The 23,850-nt window shown below is 46.8% G+C and overlaps 3 protein-coding genes across 4 annotated transcripts in view; 1 reads left to right on the forward strand and 2 right to left on the reverse strand.

The window, feature by feature from the left end:
• The window catches only part of LOC126533214 (2-oxoisovalerate dehydrogenase subunit alpha, mitochondrial-like), a 77,797-nt gene that overhangs the window by 36,138 nt on the left and 17,809 nt on the right, over positions 1–23,850 (reverse strand). The window lies entirely within an intron of this gene.
• The window catches only part of LOC126533212 (2-oxoisovalerate dehydrogenase subunit alpha, mitochondrial-like), a 49,603-nt gene that overhangs the window by 12,910 nt on the left and 12,843 nt on the right, over positions 1–23,850 (forward strand). Inside the window, exons 2-7 of the mRNA XM_050180489.3 lie at positions 11,266–11,463; positions 20,299–20,494; positions 20,809–20,970; positions 21,445–21,589; positions 22,728–22,789; positions 23,450–23,591. Of these exons, the coding sequence (XP_050036446.1) occupies positions 11,266–11,463; positions 20,299–20,494; positions 20,809–20,970; positions 21,445–21,589; positions 22,728–22,789; positions 23,450–23,591 (905 nt within the window). The remainder of the gene's footprint in view (positions 1–11,265; positions 11,464–20,298; positions 20,495–20,808; positions 20,971–21,444; positions 21,590–22,727; positions 22,790–23,449; positions 23,592–23,850) is intronic.
• Positions 11,534–23,850, reverse strand: part of LOC126533224 (glucose-6-phosphatase 3-like) — a 31,506-nt gene continuing 19,189 nt past the window's right edge. Inside the window, exons 2-3 of one of the 2 annotated variants that reach the window (XR_008612868.2) lie at positions 12,814–14,209; positions 11,534–12,634 (exon numbers count right to left, since the gene is read on the reverse strand). The gene's annotated coding sequence lies outside the window, so the exon portion shown is untranslated. Of the gene's footprint in view, positions 14,210–23,850 lie in introns of both variants that reach the window. The other variant, XM_050180499.3, reaches the window with a different exon arrangement.

Here is a 23,850-nt window from a genome sequence, read left to right on the forward strand (position 1 = left end):
AGCATAAAGGTTGTGTATATGGTTGTATCATGCAAACAATAAGAGAAAAAAATATAACATAGCGACAGCAGTTGTAAAGTTCATATACAGATTTTCATCAAGTAGAAAAGGTCTTTAGCAGGGATAGGCGGGCTAGTAGGTGGTCGATATTGGAATGCATCAATATAACTGCGCAAACAACAAAGGACAAAGAAGCAAACACACAGGACATCCGCACCTGTCCTGTGTGTTTGCTACTTTGTCCTTTGTTGTTTGCGCGGGTTATATGATGCATTCCAATAGAAAAGGTCGTAGTTTTCATCCATTTATTTCTTCTACATTTGCACTTATATTCGTTTTCGCGAATTTCCATTTGTACTCCCATAGATCACGAGCATGTATTCACAACTGCTAAATTGCAAGTGCGGCGGCAAAAGGGACGTCAATAGTTCTCCCGCGCGAAATGTACAAACAATGTCTAACTGATAACAGACGCATACGCTGTAGCTTAAAGGAGGCATGGTATAAGCGCTTTCCAAGCATAGAGCAAGGCCACTTCCAAGGTCGCCTATTTTACATGCGGCTCAGAAGCATATTGTTCAGGCTGCCTGTCTCGCCATTCTGAGAATTTGCCCTTTGAGCGAAAGTCCCTGCCAATGCACCCTTCTCACATCCAATGCCTCAGCCTTGGGCAGCGCTTCAGTATCAGTTCCATCTCGTTCAGAAAGGCTTCTCCAATGCCTGAGGCAGGCAGACGAGACCATGAGCTGTTTGGATGTACTTTTGTTCATACGCGACTAGTGAATTCCCGGTAAGCGTTGAAAGTTTTTTATTTTTCCCATTTTCTTTTTCTTTTTTCACACTACTTTTAAGTGCTGTTCAAATTCGCCGATAATATATTGTGAATCTAGCTGTGTTCATGGCCGCATGTGTATGGGAGACTCCGAAACCATGACGTTAGAAACGTTGAGAAATAATATGTTCTGCCACCTCTTGTGATAAGCAAAACCCCTATACTGCGTATAACTCGAGCATGTTTTCGGGCGCGTAGAATCGTCTGGGCTGGAATTCTCCAACATGAGGTGGCCTGACAGCCTGCAGGGTTATCTGACTGAGCTAGCTTGGATGCTCAGTTGCCACAATCAGAAGTTCGAATCCTCGCAGTTTTTTTTTTTCTTTTTCCTGAAAGTGGGAAACTCGAACTCGCCTCCCTCAGTACACTACATCTCCAGGCTTGGAGTGGCGCCAGACACCGGCAAAAATGCCGAGAGCAAGTGGGGCTATACTAATCCAGGTACAACCAAATTAGGAAGACCCACTAAGCTTCAACAAGACACTTCCTCACCAGAACAGGAATTGGCTTCTGTGGTGCAGTAGTTGGCCACTCTCTCCCTAAATGACTCATTCTATTACCCAATGGCCCTCAGTCCCCAGCAGCTGCGGAGCACCTGACCAAAGTGGCGGTCAGACCTGTAACGCAGCAGAGGGTGCTAAGAATCTCTGCACCCAGACAGGCTGCCAATGGAAACTGACCCTTGCAATGTTTAATACCTGAAACCTGTCGAGTGAAGCTAGCCTAGCAGGACTCTTTGAGGAACTATCAGGGATTGCTTGGGATATCATTGGCCTTAGTGAGGTTAGAACTGGTGAGGCCTATACTGTGCTGACAAATGGCCACGTCCTCTGCTATAGAAGACTACCAGATAAGAAGCAGTTTAGAGTAGGATTCCTAACCCATAAGGACATAGTGGACGGCATTAACGAAAGGGTAGCAGTAGTCGTAATAAAGCTGAATAGGAGGTATAGAATCAAGGTAGTACAAACCTATACTCCAACCTCCAGTCACAATGATGAAGAAATAGAACAGTTTTATGAAGATGTTGAATTAGCTATACGAAAAGTGCGAACTGAGTATACTGTAGTCATGGGCTACTTCAATGCAAAAGTGAGGAAAAGGCAGGTTGGTGAACAAGCAATTGGCAGCTACGGTGTGGATTCTAGCAACACTCGAGCAGAGATGCTGGTAGAATTTGCAGAAAGGAATAAGCTGCGAATAATGCACCTTCTTCAGGAAGCGTTGGAACAAAATGTGGACCTCGAAAAGGCCTAATGGTGAAACAAGAAATGAAATTGATTTCATACTTTCTGCCAATCCCAGCATAGTGCAGGATGTAGAAGTGTTAGGGTAAAGCGCAGTGATCATAGGTTAGTGAGGGTAGAATTCCCCTCAATTTGAAGAAAGAAAGGATAAAATTGGTCAAGAAGAAACAGGCCAACCTCGATGCAGTAAGGGTAAAAGCAGACCGATTCAGGTTGGCACCTTCAAACAAATTTGCAGCCTTAGAACAGAGAGATGAAGATGACATAGAGGCAATGAGTGAAACCATAACAAGGCTGGCTTCAGAAGCAGCAATTTAAGTGGGAGGTAAGGCCCCAAGGCAACCAGTAGGTAAGCTCTCCCGAGTAACAAAGGACCTAATGAAGAAATGACAAAGAATGAAAGTGTCCAACTCAAGAGATCAGGTAGAATTCGGGGAACTGTCAAAACTAATCAACAAGGAGAAAATAAGGGACATTCAAAATTCTAAACTGACAAAGAATGAGGAAGCAGTAAGAAATGGACGCAGTCTGAAAACAGTGAGAAGGAAACTAGGCGTCGGACAAACCAAGATGTATGCACTGAAAGATAGGCAGGGTAATATCAGCAATCTCGAAGAGGTAGTAAAAGCAGCGGAAGAATTTTATACTGACCTGTACAGTACCCAAAGCAGCCACAATACCTCCATTCAAAGTAGTAATGAACAGGCTGCAGATGCTCCTTCTATAGCTAGCAATGAAGTTAGAAGGGCCTTGCAAGACATGAAACGCGGAAGCGCGGTAGCAGAGGATGGACTACCAGTCAATTTAATCAAAGATGGTGGAGACATAATGCTTGAAAAACTAGTGGCCCTTCATATGAACTGTATCAACTTCAAGGGTCCCAGAGAACTGGAAGAATGCCAACATTATACTAATCCACAAAAAGGGAGACGTTAAAGAATTGAAAAATTATAGGCCCATTAGCTTACTTCCAATATTATATAAAATATTCACCAAGACAATCTCCAATAGAATAAGAGCAATACTGGACTTTAGTCAACCAAGGGAACAGGCAGGTTTCAGGAAGGGATACTCTACAATGGATCACATCCATGTCATCAACCAGGTAATCGAGAAATCCACAGAGTACAATCAGCCTATCTATATGGCTTTCATAGATTACGAAATGGCATTTGATTCTGTCGAGATACCAGCAGTCATAGAGGCATTACATAAGCAATGAGTACAGGATGCTTACATAAATATCTTGGAAAGTATCTACAGAGATTCCACAGGTACCTTAATTCTACACAAGAAAGGTATATAGGAATATACCTGTAAAGAAAGGGGTCGGACAAGGAGAAACAATCTCTTCAATGCTATTCACTGCATGCTTGGAAGAAATATTCAAGCTATTAAACTGAGAAGGCTTACGAGTAAGGATCAACAACGAATATCTCAGTAACCTTAGATTTGCAGATGACTTTGTCCTGTTCAACAACACTGGGGATGAGTTACAACAAATGATTGAGGTCCTTAACAGAGAATTTAAGAGTGGGGTTGAAGATTCATATGCAGAAGACAAAGATAATGATCAATAGCTGGGCAAGGGAACAAGAGTTCAGGATTGCCAGTCAGCCTCTAGAGTCTGTGAAGGAGTTCGTTTACCTAGGTCAATTATTCACAGGGGACCCTGTTCATTAGGAGGAAATTTACAGAAGAATAAAAACGGGTTGGAGTGGGTTGGAGCGCATTCGACAGACAGTGTCAGATCCTGACTGGAAGCTCACCATTATCACTGGAAAGAAAGGTGTACAATCAATGCATTCTACCGGTGCTGACATATGGGGCAGAAAAGAAACTTGGAGGTTGAGACAAAGAAGCTCGAAAACAAGTTAAAAACCATGCAAAGAGCGATGAAGCAAAGAATATTGGGCATAACGTTGAGAGACAGGAAGAGAGCAGTGTGGATCAGAGAGCAAACAGGGATAGCCAATATTCTAATTGACATTAAGAGAAAGAAATGGAGCTGGGCAGGTCATGTAATGCGTAGGCTATATAACTGGTGGAGCATTAGGATTACAGAATGGGTGCCAAGAGAAGGGCAGCACAGTCGAGGACAGCAGAAGACTAGGTGGGGGTGATGAATTGAAGAAATTCGCAAACGCTAGCTGGAATCGGTTTGTGCAGGACAGGGGTAATGGAGATCGCAGGGAGAGGCCTTTGTCCTGCAGTGGACATAAAATGGGCTGATGATGAAGACAAAAATGTGGCTCATATTACATGAAGACTTGCATAACAGCCTTGAATGGGTACGTGCTCCATATCACATTGTTATCAAAGTTGCTACTGATATATTTTTATCAATATCTTTTTACTGATTGTATCCTGTGATAAACTGTGCCATATGCCCCCCTCGCACTATGCCTCTTCATAGGCCTGTGAGGTCTTTCTAAACAAATAAATAAATATGAAAACACCTTCACTGTATCAATATTTGTTGTAAGTTTATGTTTTTTCATGCTGATATCAACAAGGAACATTTTAGATTTATATTGTTACATCCAGCAATTTTTTATATATCTTTGTTCATTATATTGAGGTTCAACCATACAAGGTTATCCACATGATGATATTGATACGTGTACTTATCTTTATCGGGCGACCACGTTTCGCCGCTTAACAAATGCAATCGCACAGCGCGGGACGCGCCTGCATGTATCCGACGTTTCTGGAAAGTTATCGATGCTTCTACCCGGCTGTCTGTTGTCGCCGAACCTTGTGTTATCTGATTTCATCGCGTAGCGCGAATGGTGTAGAACTTTGTGGAAAGCACGCGGGTCCAAACGATTAGTCTGGAACATTCGACGACTGCTCTATAAAAGCCGACGCGCTTGACCCGCTGAGCAGATTTTCGACGATCGCCGAGCGTGTTCGCCGCTATCGTTGCGCTATAAGCGTAGCCTGTTTTGTGGGCACAGGTTCGCCCAATAAAAGTTAGTTTTCTTGTTCACAGTATTGCTACTGTGTTCTTTCTTCAACGTCACCACCACGTGACATCTGGTGGAGGTGCTTGTGCGTTCATGTACCGAACGCCCCCGCAAAGCCGCGATCCAAGCCCGAAGCCCGAGGACAAAACCGACACCGCCCAAGACCAGCGTGCTAGCCGCAGACTGCAAGGCCTGCCCCCAGAGCACGGACTTCTACCTGAGGCGACAAAGAAGATCGTGGTCAAGACAACCTCAATGGCTGCCCCAGCGTCCCCCGTTATCCTACAACAACCCCGGGACCCACCGACCTTCCATGGAGCAGCGACTGAAGACCCGGAATCTTGGCTGGAGACCTACGAGCGAATCGCGACATTCAACAACTGGGACTCCGACGACAAGCTGCGGCATGTCTACTTCGCCTTAGAAGACGCCGCCAGAACGTGGTTTGAGAACAGGGAGTCGACCTTGACTACGTGGGACCTGTTCCGTAGCGGCTTCCTGTGCACCTTTACAAGTGTCGTGCGCAAGGAAAGGGCCGAAGCTATGCTGGACGCCCGAGTGCAGCTACCAAACGAGAACGTTGCCATCTTTACGGAAGAAATGACCCGTCTGTTCCGCCACGCCGACCCGGATATGGCCGAGGAAAAGAAAGTTCGCCTACTCATGCGTGGTGTGAAGGAGGAACTTTTCGCCGGGATGGTAAGAAGCCCACCGAAGACCGTCGAAGAGTTTCTTCGTGAGGCGACGAACATCGAGAAGACACTCGAAATGCGGAACCGGCAATTCAACCGCCGTACAAGCTCTACCCCCTACGCAGGAATTCAATCACTGGCCACGGACGATCTGCGCGAGACCATCAGGGCCATTGTGCGCGAAGAACTGCGCAAGGTCTTGCCTTCGTCGCAGCCTCAAGTGGCTTCGATCGCCGACATCGTAAAAGAAGAGGTGCACCGATCGCTTGGAGTTCCTGAGGTGCAACCAGAACCACCGCAGCCTCAGCCGCAAGCGATGAGCTACGCCGCCGTCGCCCGCCGTCAAGGTCCCTTTCCACTACCGCGCCAGGGCCCCGTAACGCCGCAATTCCGTCGACCACCACCGCCGCCGCCAGCACGCCCACCCGTCGCCCAGCGCAGCTACCCGAGGAAGACTGACGTTTGGCGCGCTCCTGACCACCGCCCGCTCTGCTACCACTGCGGAGAGGCAGGTCACGTCTACCGACGATGCCCATACCGAGAGATGGGACTGCGAGGTTTCGCCGTTAACGCGCCGCGTCCACAGCTTGGAGAGCGCCCACGTGACATCGCCGACTACCTCGCCGCGACTCAATGCAGCTCTCGACGACCGTCGCGTTCGCCATCACCAGGCCGCTACCTGTCGCCGCAGCGCCGACCATACAGTAGCCCAGCCCGGGGCCGGTCAGCGAGCCCATATCCGGAAAACTAAAAGCAGCAACCGATGGAGGTGCGGTTGCTGTTCGTCGAACTGACGAAGATCCTCCGCCGCCGACGAAAGCGCCGAAGAAACCATCTCGACGACATAATGACGACGCGCCACCGTCCCGAGGAAGTCAGGAAGCCAAGACTGCACCGACGAAAGACGACTTCACGACGCGACGTACTAGCTTCAATTCAACACGACGCAGCCGTGATCCGACGCCAAGACCCAACTGCAACGCAAGACAAAGAACCACCGACCTCGACGTGCTTCTAGACGGCCACGCAGTCACCGCCTTAATCGACACAGGCGCCGATTTCTCAGTCATGAGTGGACACATCGCCGTCCAGATGAAGAAGGTTAAGACTGCATGGGAAGGCCCTCAAATTCGGACCGCTGGAGGACACCTGATTACGCCGACAGGAATGTGCACGGCAAGAATTACCATTCACGACCGGACTTACCCTGTCACCTTCGTTATCCTCCAACAGTGTTCACGAGACGTCATCCTCGGTATGGACTTCCTGGACCAACACGGCGCAATCATCAACCTGAAGTCGAAGTCAATAACGCTGTCGGAAGATAAAGAGATACCGCCGGAGAGCCCTCGTAGTCACCACGCCTTGAATGTGCTCGAAGACCAAGTGAGCATCCCGCCCCGCTCCAGCATTGTTATTTCGGTCGGCACCGAAATACCCGCTGACGTAGAAGGCGTCATCGAAGGCGACCAACGTCTACTGCTAGACCGTGAAATTTGCGTCGCAAGAGGGATCGCTCGACTGCATGGAGGGAAAACTGAAGTGTTGCTGACAAACTTCAGCCAGGAGTTCAAGCACCTCAACAAGGGCACGACGATCGCGTACATCGAGGAAATTCTGGAAACAAGTAATGCGTTTGTCCTCTCGGATTCCGCCGCATCTACCCCGACGACCATGGTTCCCGAACCAGACTACGACATTAATCCAAGTCTCCCAGTGATTAAGCAACAGCAGCTCAGAAGTCTGCTCCGACGATACAAAAGCTGCTTTTCGACGACATCGAGGATTCGACAAACACCAGTCGCCAAGCATCGCATAATCACCGAGGAGTACGCTCGACCACTCCGCCAAAGCCCTTACCGAGTTTCGCCGCGAGAACGCGAAGCTATAAGAGAACAAGTCGACGAAATGCTGCGCGACGACATCATCCAGCCGTCGAAAAGCCCATGGGCATCCCCTGTTGTCCTGGTGAAGAAAAAGGACGGAACCCTACGTTTCTGCGTCGATTATCGTCGTCTGAACAAGATCACGAAGAAGGACGTATACCCCCTTCCACGGATAGACGACGCATTGGATCGGCTCTGCAACGCTAAGTACTTCTCCTCGATGGACCTCAAGTCTGGCTATTGGCAAATAGAAGTCGACGAAAGAGATCGCGAAAAGACCGCCTTCATCACCCCAGACGGCCTCTACGAGTTCAAGGTTATGCCATTTGGACTGTGCTCGGCGCCTGCAACGTTCCAGCGCGTGATGGACACGGTTTTAGCGGGATTGAAATGGCAGACCTGTCTCGTTTACTTGGATGACGTCGTTGTATTCGCCGGAAATTTCGACGATCACCTTAGGCGGCTTGCCACAGTACTAGAGGCCATCAAGTCATCAGGGCTCACTCTGAAGCCAGAAAAATGCCGCTTCGCTTACGACGAGCTTCTGTTCCTAGGCCACGTCATCAGTAAATCCGGAGTACGCCCCGACCCCCAGAAAACAGCTGCCATCGCAAAGTTCCCGCAGCCCACCGACAAGAAGGCAGTGCGTAGATTCCTTGGCATGTGTGCCTACTACAGGCGCTTTGTCAAGGACTTTTCACGCATCGCCGAGCCGTTGACACGTCTAACTAAATGTGATGTTGAGTTCAAGTGGGAAACGCCGCAGGCCGACGCATTTGAAGAACTCAAACGACGCATGCAGTCGCCGCCGGTACTTGCGCACTTCGACGAGTACGCCGATACAGAAATCCATACTGACGCCAGTAGCCTAGGCCTCGGTGCCGTTCTAGTCCAGAGGAGAAACGGAGTCGAACAGGTGATAGCTTACGCTAGCCGGTCGCTGTCAAAAGCGGAAGGCAACTATTCTACAACCGAAAAGGAATGCCTCGCCATCGTTTGGGCTACAGCTAAATTTCGCCCTTATCTTTATGGCAGGCCATTCAAAGTCGTCAGTGACCATCACGCGTTGTGTTGGCTAGCGAGTATAAAGGATCCTTCAGGACGACTGGCACGGTGGAGCCTCAGACTACAAGAATACGACATCACTGTAACCTACAAGTCAGGACGAAAACACTCCGATGCCGATTGCCTATCACGCGCCCCCATTGACCCGCCGCCGCAAGATGACGAAGATGACGCCTTCCTTGGCATGATAAGCGCGGAGGACTTCGCTGAACAGCAACGGGCAGACCCGGAGCTAAAAGGCCTGGTGGAATATTTGGAAGGGCACACCGACGTTGTCCCCAGGGCATTTAAGCGCGGATTATCTTCCTTCACGCTTCAAAACAATCTCCTCGTGAAGAAGAACTTTTCACCAGTCCGCGCCAACTACCTTCTTGTTGTCCCGTCAGGACTTCGTCCAGAAGTATTGCACGCCCTACATGACGATCCGACCGCTGGACACCTCGGTTTTTCCCGGACACTATCGAGGATACAAGAAAAGTATTATTGGCCGCGCCTGACCGCCGACGTCGCCCGTTATGTCAGAACATGCCGAGACTGTCAGCGACGCAAGAGACCGCCGACAAGGCCAGCCGGATTACTACAGCCAATCGAGCCTCCTTGCCGACCATTCCAGCAGATCGGGATGGACTTGCTGGGACCCTTTCCGACGTCAACAACCGGAAATAAGTGGATCGTCGTGGCGACAGACTACCTCACCCGCTTCGCTGAAACTAAAGCACTGCCGAAAGGTAGCGCAGCCGAAGTGGCGAAATTCTTTGTCGAAAACATCCTGCTTCGACATGGCGCCCCAGAAGTCCTCATCACCGACAGAGGAACGGCCTTTACAGCGGAGCTCACCCAAGCCATTCTGAAATACAGTCAGACAAGGCACAGGAGAACCACGGCCTACCACCCGCAGACGAATGGTCTTACGGAGCGGCTGAATAAGACCCTCGCCGACATGCTAGCGATGTACGTCGACGTCGAACACAAGACCTGGGATGCCGTCCTGCCGTACGTAACATTCGCTTACAACACGGCGGTGCAAGAAACAACACAGATCACGCCGTTTAGGCTGGTTTACGGCAGGAACCCGACGATGACGCTCGACGCCATGCTGCCCCACGTCACTGACGAAGAGAATGTTGACGTCGCTAGCTATCTCCAGCGAGCCGAAGAAGCCCGACAGCTCGCCCGCCTACGGATCAAGAACCAACAGAGGACCGACAGCCGACACTACAACCTCCGACGACGCTTTGTTGAGTACCAGCCCGGCGACCGTGTTTGGGTTTGGACCCCGATACGCCGACGAGGACTCAGTGAGAAACTACTCCGACGCTATTTCGGACCCTACAAGGTCATCCGACGTATTGGCGCTCTGGACTATGAGGTCGTGCCAGACGGCATTTCGCATTCACAGCGGCGCCGCGCACGATCTGAAGTGGTCCACGTGGTGCGCCTTAAACCCTTTTACGGACGCTGACGAACTTCGTCATTTTGTTCTTTTCTTTGCTACGAGTGCTTTTGTTTATTACCTTCGTTTGTTTGCAGCATCGGGTCGATGCTTTTTAAGAGGGGGGTATTGATACGTGTACTTATCTTTATCGGGCGACCACGTTTCGCCGCTTAACAAATGCAATCGCACAGCGCGGGACGCGCCTGCATGTATCCGACGTTTCTGGAAAGTTATCGATGCTTCTACCCGGCTGTCTGTTGTCGCCGAACCTTGTGTTATCTGATTTCATCGCGTAGCGCGAATGGTGTAGAACTTTGTGGAAAGCACGCGGGTCCAAACGATTAGTCTGGAACATTCGACGACTGCTCTATAAAAGCCGACGCGCTTGACCCGCTGAGCAGATTTTCGACGATCGCCGAGCGTGTTCGCCGCTATCGTTGCGCTATAAGCGTAGCCTGTTTTGTGGGCACAGGTTCGCCCAATAAAAGTTAGTTTTCTTGTTCACAGTATTGCTACTGTGTTCTTTCTTCAACGTCACCACCACGTGACAATATTGTCATAATGTAGCAATGGTAAAGAACCAGTCTGTGCCAAAACTGAGCCCGAATCTAACTCCCTACTGGACCAATTTGTGCCCAGAAAGACAAGCAACACTTGGAGCACAATAGCATGAAAAACTTGCAAAACAGTGGTTAAACAGTTAAAAATGGTCACCAGAAAAATATACACAATGTACGTGTGTCCGTATGAATGCTACCCTCTTGCCTTTGTGGTGACTTGAGTCGGAGGTGCCATTACAAGTTAGCGCCCATGAATGTATGCAACAGCCTGTGTATCAAACTTGGTCAAGTTCTGATAGTTCTTTTTTATCAAGGCGCCCCTATTAGCCATTTCCAACCTCTCTATCTACTCTGGGAAGCTAAAAAGTTCAAGTTCACTGAAATTTGCAATCAACTTGTTTATAATTAGTGGCTTCAAACTGTGCCAAGAACATAACAAGGGCCAATGAAAAGCTTGAGTATTGTTTGAATCATCACAAGCCTGGTGTTACTTTAACTTTTGCTGGAACCACTTTCATAGACAAGTGACCACTTGCCACTTTGGTGAAGTTTTTTTTTTTTTTTCTTAAACTGCCACAGCAACATGAGCAAGGCGGCAACTCCTCGTCGTCTTCAGTCCCACCACTGGATGACACGAGCCGACCACAGTACCTGGGCACCAGGTGCGACTGGACCGAGAGCATTGATTTCCGCACACACGTTGTCTCTGAAGGGTTCCCTGTCTACCATGTCCTCAGCCGGGATGGAAAGCCTATTGTGCCTTCTGAGGATCCCCAGGTAATTGCACAGTGTTACAGATAAACAGCGCAAAGATGTAGACTTATAGAAGAAATGGGCATACCAAGTGTCATCTTTAAACCAAGGTTTCATCTTATTTATTTACTCTCAGGGCCATGCAGGCATTACAGAGAGGAGTGATTATACAAAACAAACTTTATGGCAGAGCAAAGAAGCAGCACGTGGACACAGACAGCAGCAGTCTTGAACAACACAGGATGAGTGATGGAGACATGATGGAAGCTGGAGGGCGATTCCAGTCTTGGCTTGTTTTTGGGATGAAAGATTCAGAGTACAGGTTCCTCTTGCACTGAGGCAGCCCAAGTGTAATGTGATGATAAATACAGGAGGTCAAGTGACTGGGAGGTGCTTATTCAGAAACACCTAAGTAATTTATGAGGCCAAAGAATGAGCGGATCCTTCTGCTGGCTTGGTCATGAGCATTATACTCTCAGGGTTAACCTTGTACACATATGCAAATACCCAAGAAAGTTGGCGAGAGCAAGGCCACTGCGGCAACGTAATACGTAAAGCACCACGATGGGTAATGCGAAGGATGCGAGGTCGTGTCCCACCTGTGGCAAGTCAACGTTTTGTCCACTTTCATTTTTCTTTTTCTTATTATTTGTACGGTTCAACTAAGCATAAATAATTTTTTGTATGCTTTCTCTGGCTTCGGTGTCTCTTTTTTCGTGTAGGTGGGACTGGCAAGTAATTTTTGTCTTGTCCCAGCAATCTCACATGAACAAATTGAAATGAAACCAGGAAAACCACAAAAGAACTAATATTGCAAACCATAGACAACAACAGTGTTAATGCATGGAATAGTGTCAGTTGAACATGCACATATCTCTGTGTAACATAGGACATGAGATAGAAGCAGCACAGACATGCTGTTTGTATCTTTCATCTCAAAGATCAGTCAGCCCGGCTTTGAATTCTCAAACTTTTGTATCAGTGTGCACAAAGAATATTAATAGACAGGACTTAAGAGTCATTAAGAACCAGAAAGCCCTAAGAAAAGCATACCAATTTCTTTCAGTCCAGTTTTACTGGGAACAAGTCGGCTTCGAAGGACCCTCGTCCTTGGAAAATAGCCAGACATGCCAGAGCAAAATAACATTTGCAGGCACTTGCAGTCAGCAGTTGCACATTCTTTATGTTCAGTCACCTAAGAACAGTACAGGTTTAGTTGCCACACGTTAATCAACAATAAATCATTCATGGCATGTATACTGTATTTACTAGATTCCAATGCACCTTCAATTGTAGCGTGCATCCAATTTTTTACTCTTGATTGTTCCTTTACCACACTTTTACAGTAAGAGATAAATAATGATTTTTGCTCACTTGGAAAAATAAAATTTACTGCATCCAAGTCGCAGTGGACCAGCGCTCGCAGCACGGCCTTCAAGATTGTAAGGCGAGATTCAAGATTAGGGTAGTGGGATTTCAGTGCCACCTATTGCAGTTTTAGTTCTCTATTCTCTTCTCACGTGCACATCATATTTGAGTGAAATTTTTTTCTGAAAAGGAAAGTGTGCATTAGAACACAGTCAATATAATACTTTGTGGCACACTTACTATTCTCTCTATTGCTTCTGTATGTATGGTGGGTTGCTCCCATTCAAAATTTTATCTGATAGTGCATGCTTGGCCTGCATTATTCTTTTCAGTGCCCCACATTTTGCATGGATGAGTGTATAGACATGCCATATCACCCAATTTGCTACTTCATATTCACACTTTTTTTTTTTTTTCCAGTTAGCAAGCCAGAGCTTGATTTCTCATCTCGTTAAGCCGGAGACCAACAAGTATTACACATATTGGCTGTCACTGCTTGTTCTGTAATAGCTAGCAGTAAATCTGACACCTTATGTCATTTAAGTGAAAGACGAGATAGACGGTTTATTTTTGTCCAATCATTGCGTATTAGCTTGAATGGCATCACTCAGCTGGTGGACAAAAACAAGAAGCTAGCATATTAGCTCGCAGAAATTCTACTGACTGCCTTGTAAAACTCAGAGTTTAAAAGTAACTAGAATGAATGCGCAGCTGTTCGTGTTCTGTTCTTTTATGCCATGATGACCTGACATGTTTAAAGTGAAATGACACAGATGTTGTGAGGAGGAAACGCAGACTAGCGTTCAGCTGTCGGTGTTTCATTCTTTTGATGTGCAGAACCGTGACATGGGGTGCGATCGGAGATGGTTGTTCCGCGCGTTCGTTCGGTTACCGGTGCACGCGATTGGCCTACTCCGCGCGGACGTCGCCAGCCGCGGGGCGCGGCCACGTTTTTGGTGACGTCAAAATGATGACACGCTCCTGTCAATCATCCTCCCACCAAGCATTTCGTCTGCTAGGCGCTGAACCCGACGGGAGCTGGGAAGTTTGGAGCGATCATACGGCTTCGCATGGAGCGTCTGGTGGATTGGATTGGATCCAACAGGCGGCTACGGCAATGGCACTTTCGTTGAGAATTTAGGTTGTTGCGCTGGCGTTTCTAGAGGAAGGAGGAGAGCGGGTGGCGGTGCGAAACGCGTTTGAAGAAATGGCAGAAAGTGAATTCCGGCATCGTTTTTGTTTCTCGAAACAAATAATTTGTTGGTTGTACAGAGAAATCGACCCCATCATCGGTGCCAGCGAGCCACTGGAATGTTGTCGCTGCCTCTTGAAAAGTGCGCCACTCTTCCCGTCGTTTTTCTTTTTTTTTTTTCTTTTTCCTTCTCGCTGTGCGCAACACCACCTAGGGACGACGCAAAGAAAGTAATAGTTATAAATTGCAGTAGTCACACATACTACTATTTGAAAATGTGTTTGGGCTTTAGAAGAAAAAATACATTTTTTAGATAAAGATTTCATTCATTTGGAAGACGAGAAACATTTCGTTTTGTAGTATACTGTCTGCAAGCAGACAACAAATGACGGAAGTAAACTTCCGGGGAGGTCACCGCTTCCTGATTGGCTGCTCTCTCTGCCCCGCTGTCACAAATTTTGCATACTCCAACTTTGTGACGTTGCAGCAACTGAACAGAACGCATATCGAACAAAATATCTCCGATCGCGCCCATGGTAACTCAAACAGTGTGATGGCATTGGCATGACAGCTGTGCTTCATGCTGTCAGTACTTTCTTCTCCCAACCCAATGTGCTTGACACAGCCTGTCACCCTGGAGACTGACATGGCTGTCATTTGAAAGTGCAAAACTGCAGCGTTCGTGCTGTGTTTTTCGTGGCTAAAAGTAACAGCACACCTTTATTCTTTTTTTTTCCTTCTCCTGTCCACATCAATTTTTTCACAACAAATGCTTTTGATGTTATCATTAATTTGTGTCAATATCACTGACACTTCAGAAATTCTCATATTAGATTACATAGGCAGTACGTCTGGTTTTACAAGCGATCAAATCAAACTTGCTGTCATCTCTTCTAATTCATTTCCAAGCATACCTAGACTAAATATAGAAGTGTTTTTGCATTGCAGTTATGAATTGAGCAAGCATTTCTGTAGTACATCCTCACCTAACTAGGCTCTGTGAGAAAGATGGCGCAATCAAGAACAATGTGCAGAATGCTTAGCTGTGTCATTTGGTGAACAAGCACTTTTGTCAATACCCACACTTAATGCGCTCTATTTGAGCTTGTAGATGTGCTTTCAATAGCATGTCATGCACACACCCTTCTGAGAGCTGATTCTAGTGGCATCTGTTTGATCTACTCTCACAGGCAACCCATTCGCTTAATATGCACGTACAAGCAAGCATCGGCACAGGTTTGCTTTTGCGTAGGTTTTCCACACCATCATTTGTTTAAATCTTAATTAGCTGAGGTTTATACAGATATATTTTGGTGTAGAAGGTGGCATCCTCCTTGCTCCGATTGGCTCATACAGGGAATCACGTCCTCTATGATTGGCTCAAATCAGAAAGTGTGACAGAATTCGACAATGTGGTGAAATTGAAGTGTTCAATGACACACTAGAATTATACATGTACATTCTTCCAGCATGTGTAAGCCATATTGCAACCATGCCTTTAATAGAAACTTTATTGCAATGGAAAAATATTTGAAGGAGGGGTGGTCGGAGCCTCTCAGTCCAGAGCCCCACTGGCCTCTGCCGCCTGCCTGACCTGGCTAATTAAGGACTTTTGTCCTACCAGGTCGGAGTGAGCGAGCTGTGCCTCCCACTGCTCCATTGTGTTGCTGGTATTTCGCCTATGAGGGTGCTTAGTGCACTCCCAGGTTATATGTATTAGGCTAGGTATGCCACCGCACCAAGGACAGTGGGCCCTATAACGAGTGGGATACATGGCGTTTAGCAATTTTAAATGGGGAAATACCCCGGTCTGTATTTTACACCAATCGGCGGCCTCTTCCCCGCTAAGTTGTGGGTGAGGCGGCAACTATTTTCTGCGGACTCCACGCTGATGAGCAAGGATGTCTTTGGCATTTAAATTTGTGGAATTTTGTGAGGGATAGTGCAGGTTGTTGGGGTTAGAAGAGGACGCCGTCGCTCGGTTAGTGAACCCTCGAGCTAACGCGTTAGCTTTTTTGTTCCCCTGTACCCCCGCGTGGCCCGGGCACCAGAGTAGGCGATGATGGTGGTTGAAGGATTTGGGGATTATCGCGAGGCTAGCCGCAGTCACGTGCCCCTTGAGAAACATGCGACATGTCTCCTGGGAGTCCGTGACCGCAACCGAGTCCCTTTGCGAACGCTCCGCGTGCGCAAGTGCGATCGCCACTGCTAATATTTCAGTCAAGGTGGGGGATCCCGCCGTGGCCGACGCGGTAATTTGCTGTTGGCTGATCGCGTTCACGACTGCCAGGGCGTACCTCCTTTGGTAGCGCTGCCCGGTCACTTCTGTGTACACAGCTGTGTCCGTGTAGTACGTGTTGTACCTATGGTTATTAGAGTACACTGATTGAATGTGTTGTGCGCATGCTTTGCGTCTTTCTTTGTTGTACTCGGGATGCATATTCTTTGGAATTGGGGCTACTGTAATTTTTGGATCTCATCGAAGGAGGGAGATGTACGGCCTGCTCTGTGAGATAAATGGGGTATGCTGGGATATTGGGTCTAGCCAATATTGCCCTACCAGTTTTTGTGAAGCTGAGGCGCTCCCTCTGTCGCATCAGGGTGGCCTGCCTCAGTTCGTCGAAAGTATTCTGCACTCCCAAAGCTAACATGCGCTCCGTTGAAGTACACTTAGGCAGGCCCAGAGCAGCTTTGAAAGCGGTTCGGATTATTGTGTTAGCCTGCTTTTCCTCCTCCCTGCTCAGGATTTGGTACGGTAAGCCATACGTGATTCGATTAACCACTAAGGCCTGTACGAGCCTTAGGGTATAGTCTTCTCGCATTCCCACTTTTCGATACGTCACGCGACGTATCATTTGGGCTATGTTGTGGGCTGTGGATTTGAGAGTCTTGAGTGTCTGTAGTGCTCTCCCGTCGCTCTGAAGCCACAAACCCAGGACTCGCATCGTGGGTACCTCTCGGACTGATTGGCCCTCAACCACGATGTTAATCGATCCTCTGGATTTGTAGCCTTTCGCGTGTATCTGGATGACCTCAGATTTTTCGGGTGCGCACTTCAGGCCAGTCCATGTAGAAAATTTCTCCACCGCTAATACTGCGCTTTGGAGCGTATATTCCTTATCCCCTAGTGAACCTCTGCTCGTCCACAGCGTCATGTCGTCCGCGCAGAGCGTATATTCAGGTCGGGTATCCAATCCAGATCGCGCACGAGGCAACACATCGCCATGTTCAAGAGAAGAGGAGATAATATGGCTCCTTGAGGTGTTCCTTTATCAGGCATATTAAATAAATCCGAAGTGATTTGGCCAATACTGATGCTCGCCTCGCGGTTGGAAAGAAACGCTCTTAAGTAATTGTATGTGCGCTCACTGCAACCCGCGAGTTCAAGTTCCTCTAATATTGCGGCGTGAGAGACGTTGTCGAAGGCTCCTTTGAGGTCTAGTGCTAGGACTAGTCTCTCGTCGCCGTACGGTATATTAGTTAGAATTTCCTCTCTAAGTAGGAGGAACGCGTCCTGGCAAGATAAACCCGTGCGAAATCCTATCATGGAGTCCGGGAACCAGCTCCGCTCTTCCAGGTATCGCTGCAATCTGCTATGGATAACCCTTTCATAGAGCTTACCCAGGCAGGACATGAGCGACACCGGCCGCAGTGTATCAATCGAGGGATTCTTTTTTGGTTTGGGGATCATGATTATTTTAGCCAATTTCCACTCTTGGGGCAAGTCGCCCTTGGCCCAGCACTCGCTATTGAAAATCTGTTATTTTCGCTAGGGCTACGAATCCATGTTTCGAATCATTGCATTTGTGATCGAGTCTGGGCTCGGTGGCGAGTTCTTAACTGCGGATTGTGCCGCCTCATACACTTCCGCATACATTGTTTCTTCGTCTAATTTAGGGTTCGCCTTCTTCGCGTACGACGATCCCGTGGCAGGTAAGGGTCCTATGTACTTTTTCTGAAGAGCATGGACTAGATCTTGGTCTGTACCCTCGAAGTTGTCTGCTATAATTTGGAGCTTCTTGTTATTCTCAGTACGCGTGCTCATCGGGTCTAGCATGCTTCATAGTATTCGCCTATTGGTCGTTCCCAGAGTTCCTGATAGGGTTCCACATAACGTCGCCCACTCGTTTTTAGCGAGTTCGTTGGCGTGGCCTTGGGCTTGCTCTGCCAAGAGAGCGATGCGTTGTCTCAGGTGTTTGTTTAGACGTTGTCTTTTCCACCTCTTGGCCAGTTTCCGCCTCTCTTCCCATAGGCTGACCAGGTGAGAGTCTATCACCGGCACCTCCGCTGTACGCTCAATGGCTTTAGTGGTGTCCCCGTGTGCTCGTCGAAGGAATTCAGTCCATCCTCGCATGTTGGTCGGGGCTGTATCCGACTCCTCCAGCGCTCTCTGGAGTTCTCTATAACAAGGCCAGTCAGTTAATTTAGTCATTCCTATTGTTCTCCGTATGTTGGGCATGGAGTTTTTAGATGTAAGCATTTAGTGTTAGCATGGTGACAAGCATTTGAAGATCATGTTCAGCAGCAGTGCAAATGAATCATTGCAATGCTATTTCTATGCTTAAATCAGTGTTGCACCTTTGAAACATTGTTTTTATCAAGGTGCTGCGGTTGTCAGTGTTTGATAATTAGCACTGCATCAACAAGATGAGTACCGCACCATATTTTTCAACATTAAGGAAAGATAACATAAGAAGTAAGACTGGAAAAGAGGTCAGCATTCTTTCAATGTATTTCGTGCCTGTCCTATTTTTTATGTTCACATTTTTTTTACAACTTTAGGCCAATCAACTAGACTGCCTTCCAGCTTTAAAAAGCGACAGGGTGAGCAGGATATTCATGTGCCAGTACACGCTACCTGCTGGTGCCAAAATAGCTTGCTGTATCAACATTTGTTGTCATAAAAGCATTTAAATGTCCATCGCTGAATCTGAAAATAACGGCATTGGAAAACGTAATCCGAGATGCTTAAAACCATGAACATTACTCCCATTGATACAGGTATCCCATTCAGTTGCCATGGGCACGATTGTGCACACGAAGGTAGTGCATCGAAATCAAAAGCAGTGATTTAAATTCTAACATTTAAGATATATTGCAAACATCTTGAAGCACTTCTGATTGGATCTGTGCTGCAAGCTTAAATAGTAAGTGTGAAATGTTCTAGTAAAATGAGTTGGAAGGTAGAGGGCTAGATGTTTGCCCTCACAGTGTCAGCTTGTCTCCATGTAGCAAGTTCACTTTCTGTATTGATGTGAAAACGTCACATGACTCATTGAGCGAAAAAGGCGGCAACGGCTGTTGCAACGAAACGGCACCTAACTTCCCATTGGCTGTGACGCCACATCACACGTGCGCCTCATGCGCTCTTGATGCTGGCTTGCGCTTGCTGGCTCAGGCATTGGCAAAGCAGAGCAGGCGAAAGGGAATGCCTGCTGCCGTGGTATTGCGTGAGGGGAAAGGGCATTGCTGCAATGCCACATCACCCTTGCGCTCACTCTCAGGAGCCTCTGTTATCCATGCATTCCTTGTCCATGCAAGCTCTTGCCTGTGTTGCAATGGCTCACTTGCCCGCATGGAGTTCATAACTCGAAGGATTGCTCAGCAGCGTTCAGTTGGGCACTAATTCATGCGAAATTCACAAGAAGTGAATAGGTGTCCGGAATTTTTGTTTTTACAATCTTTTGCACGAGGCATATATTTTAAGCGTCTGGATAGCTGCCTTTCAGGTATGCTAGAGATGAAGTAGTTGGGATTCTCACATCCGACGTTCCTATAAATTGTTCTCACATGGAGTCCACATTCTGTAAACTTGAAAAGACTCCCAGATGCATTGAAAATTTGTCATTTGTTCTGCTGCTGTATGATTTTCATGGTTCTGCAGGTACAAGAAATGTGATGAAATGAAATTTTCAATGGAGAAAAATAACATGAAGGGGGTATGTTGCACAAGCATAAATGTTAGCTTGAGCTGGCATTGCAGAATATTGAGTGACACAAAGCAGACGGTGACATCGTTTTCATCCCCATTATGTTGTAAATGTGGGCTTGTTGGTTAACTGTTGCGGGCAGTAGATGTAGCAGAATTTAGACAAGGACAAAAGAAGTGATGAGACTCACTTACTACTAGTTAAATGTGTCCCGCTGCTCCTGCTTTCATCCTCGTCTGCACTGAGCTACATCTACTACTTCGCATTCTCCCATATATCTTGCACCACTCAATGTTCAGCAGCACGCATTAATTACACTTGTTTCATGAGGAAGTGGCTGATCCCCGTCTTCAACTCTGCACTTGACAGCTGCCAGAGCAGATGCTGCTGAAGATGTACCACGGTATGACGCTCCTGAACAGCATGGACAGAGTCCTGTATGAGTCACAAAGGCAAGGACGCATCTCCTTCTACATGACCAACTTTGGCGAGGAGGGCACACATTTTGGCAGTGCTGCTGCCCTCGACAACAATGACCTCATCTACGGACAGTACCGAGAAGCGGGTATGCTGCACGTTATGCAGTCTCACAGTGCAGTGGTAAAACAAAGGCAGGCTGTTAGAAGAGCCGATGCACATGTTGTCAGCATGATAGCAAAGTAATTTGCTTACCGGCACTAAAATGGACATAACATCGGAAGATGCTGAATGTATGCCAAATTTGAACTTCAAATAGAACTAAGCTGTGCTGAATCAAAGGAAACAACACAGCAAAGCTAGTGTTGTTTAATTAATTAGAGCTGTTTAGTTAGTGCTTCTGATAGTGAACCACCAGAGTCTTGGCCATCTTGCAGCACTTCTGTTCACAAAACACTGCAGGAGTCTTAGTGTGGCGTGACTACCCGCTGGCTCAGTTCATGGGCCAGTGCTATGGCAATGAGCTGGACGACTGCAAGGGTCGAGGCATGCCCGTCCACTACGGCAGCGACAAGCACAACTTCGTCACCATCAGCTCACCGCTCGCCACGCAGATGCCCCAAGGTAACTTATCACAGTTGCTCCCATTTTATTGCGGTGAATTGCACCCATTGTTTTCACGGACTCGCCTGAATGCCACCCTGAGCAATTCAAATCGTATTCGGGTTCCAGGAAACAATCTTTCAGAAGAAAACGCAACGCTACTTGCAGAATCATGGCAGAAATTGTGATGTGCAGCCAACAGGAGTAATACCGATAATACTACAAGTTGTATATTTCCTGGTCGAATCCATGTCTCATATGGCTTGCAGCCACTCGGTCAGGCTCAATCACAGTCCACTCTGACCTAAACAAGCGCACTATGATGCTAGTTTTTCTGCTGACAAGGTCGGACTCATGAATGTAAACAGTACCGACTCACATGACCTGCTTTCTGTGTGAAAGAAGATGCTGACAGAGCTTTGCTGAAAATTAACAGGATTAATTCGACTTGCAGGCTTACTGTGTGTCATCTTTCTTCTGTGCTGTTAATTACAGCTGTAGGCTCTGCGTATGCATTCAAGCTTGCCCAAAAGAAGAACTGCGTCGTCTGCTACTTTGGCGAAGGTGCCGCCAGTGAAGGCGATGCCCATGCTGCCCTCAACTTTGCTGCCACACTCGACTGCCCGGTCATCTTCTTTTGGTGAGCAGAGTCCAAGAGAGGCTTTGAAAGTGTGTAGGCATGAGCTTGTAGTTAAACCACAGTGTAATTGTCTTGGTTATAAACACAACAAAAACAGCACTCTATGTTGTTAAGACAGTTAATATGTTTTGGCTTGATGAAGTACTTGCTTCATTTCAGCATGCATACATCACTCGCCAGTCTAGATGTGATTTTGGACAAAGTGCAGACTGTGCAGCTCTTTCAATAATCTCTGCAGCCACTATTCTTATTTCCTTTCCATGCAACCCTCCTGGCTTTGTGTCACATGCTAAGCGTTCATGCTATATTATGTACCAGAAGGACCCAAGAAGAACATTCTACAAAGAGCACGACAATATTTATTTTTAATTTTAGACAATATTGTAAAAGAATAGGTTACAAGCCTGCTCAGTTAATGATAGAATATTTTTTTTTTATTTGAAGTGGAGGAGCACGCATGTCTGTCTGTGATGGCCTGCAGTTTTGAATGTCACTGATTGTTTGTGCTTTTTCTCTTCACTCACACATGGTGCACCAGTGATTGGATTCTCTAAACCAGTGTCTGCCTTGATCATGGCAATGGAACATGTATCAAGCTTATGCGTATGGGGAATTGCATTTCAGAAATAAGTATTCAATGGTAAACCTTTGCTCTTTCATATTCTGAGAGCCTAATCACTATCCATATTAAATTTGGCCAGCAATACTGTCTGTCATGCGTAAAATATGATTTAGGTATTGTAATAGGCCAGACACAGGGCAGTGAAGCAATAAGTGCTGCACTAGGGTGTCATTTTGACAGGTCGTCTAGTCGCAAGCAATTTGCTTAAATATCTGTGAGAAAGCAAAGCTAAAGTGTGGCCTTCTTACTGCAGATGCGCCTGCGAACTTGAATGAAAATCATTGCAGTTCTTGATAGTATGGAGAATCCTGTTTTGTCTTTCGTAATAAAAATTTGTTTTATTAGTTCTCTGTTTATAACCATCTTTCCAGTTTATGAACCTTAGGCATCTCAGTTTCTGTGGAAGAAAGATAAACATATTACAGTGAATTCAAGTTGTGGTAATGTGCTTGTAGGAAAAATTTTGTGAAAGAAGGAATAATGTGTATGTTTTCTTGCACTCTGTTTCTCTCATAGCCGAAATAATGGCTATGCTATTTCAACTCCAGCCTACGAGCAGTACAAAGGTGATGGCATTGGTAAGTGTAATATTCCAGTGCTACGAGTTTTCCTTTACTTTTGGAGGAGGATCCTAACATATGTTGTAGAGTTCATGTAATTCATGTATTGCATGTCATGTCTTCAATTTGAGCAGTAGAAAGCAACAAATTTAGACTTTACATAGTTGTTCATAATCTGATTTTTGTGTGGCATTGAGGCTGATAAAGGTTATATAGGTTGCCATTTGTAAACACTCTTATTGAACTGGATTAAATTTGTTCAAAAGGAAAAGAGCTACAAGTTAGTCTGGATCAAGCCATCTAAGCTTTAACAAAACTGGAGGGTTTAAGTGGTATCTTCATTACCACAAATATCAGTGAATTTGTGCGGCAACAGATTGCGCTTTTGTCCAAACAAGTTGTCTAGACAAGCTTCTATAGAGTTCCTGCTACCTCTTGTACTCTGCTTATGTATGACCACTGTGAGACACTTTGGTGCAGAACCTTTTAAATTTCATGTTATTTTTTTTTTTTTTACTCAAGGAGGGGTTAGGGTGGTTGTTTGGACCCCAAAACCTCCTTTTCCCAATACAACTACAATGTGCAGTAGTAATGGCACTTCTGCTGCAATCTCAGTGATAATCTTATTTCTACACACAATTCAGTTATTGTCTTATCTTCTTCCCCCTGGATAAACAGTTGCGAGGGGTCCTGGCTATGGCATTGCATCCATACGTGTTGACGGCAATGATGTCCTGGCCGTGTACAACGTCACAAAAGCTGCTCGCCAGATGGCCGTTGAGGAATGCAGACCGGTGCTCATAGAGGCCATGACGTACAGGTATGTATGTACATGTGATAGAAACTTTTCTTTTACAGTGGAGCTGTTAGAACTGCGCTGGGTTTATCTCGACATTTTCAGATTATAAAAATCACATCGTTCGCATGAAAAAAATTTGCCAAGCTGGGGAGAGAGCTGAAAGGGAGTATAAAAATAGCATCGCGCAGCATAGCGACGCGGCGAGGGTGGGTAGAGCCTAGCGGGTGAGGAGGAGCGGCGTGGTGGGGACACAGGTGGTGTGATGTCATTACTCTCCGAT

This window comes from Dermacentor andersoni, chromosome 7 (genome assembly GCF_023375885.2).
Source record: "Dermacentor andersoni chromosome 7, qqDerAnde1_hic_scaffold, whole genome shotgun sequence".
Lineage (NCBI taxonomy): Eukaryota > Metazoa > Arthropoda > Arachnida > Ixodida > Ixodidae > Dermacentor > Dermacentor andersoni.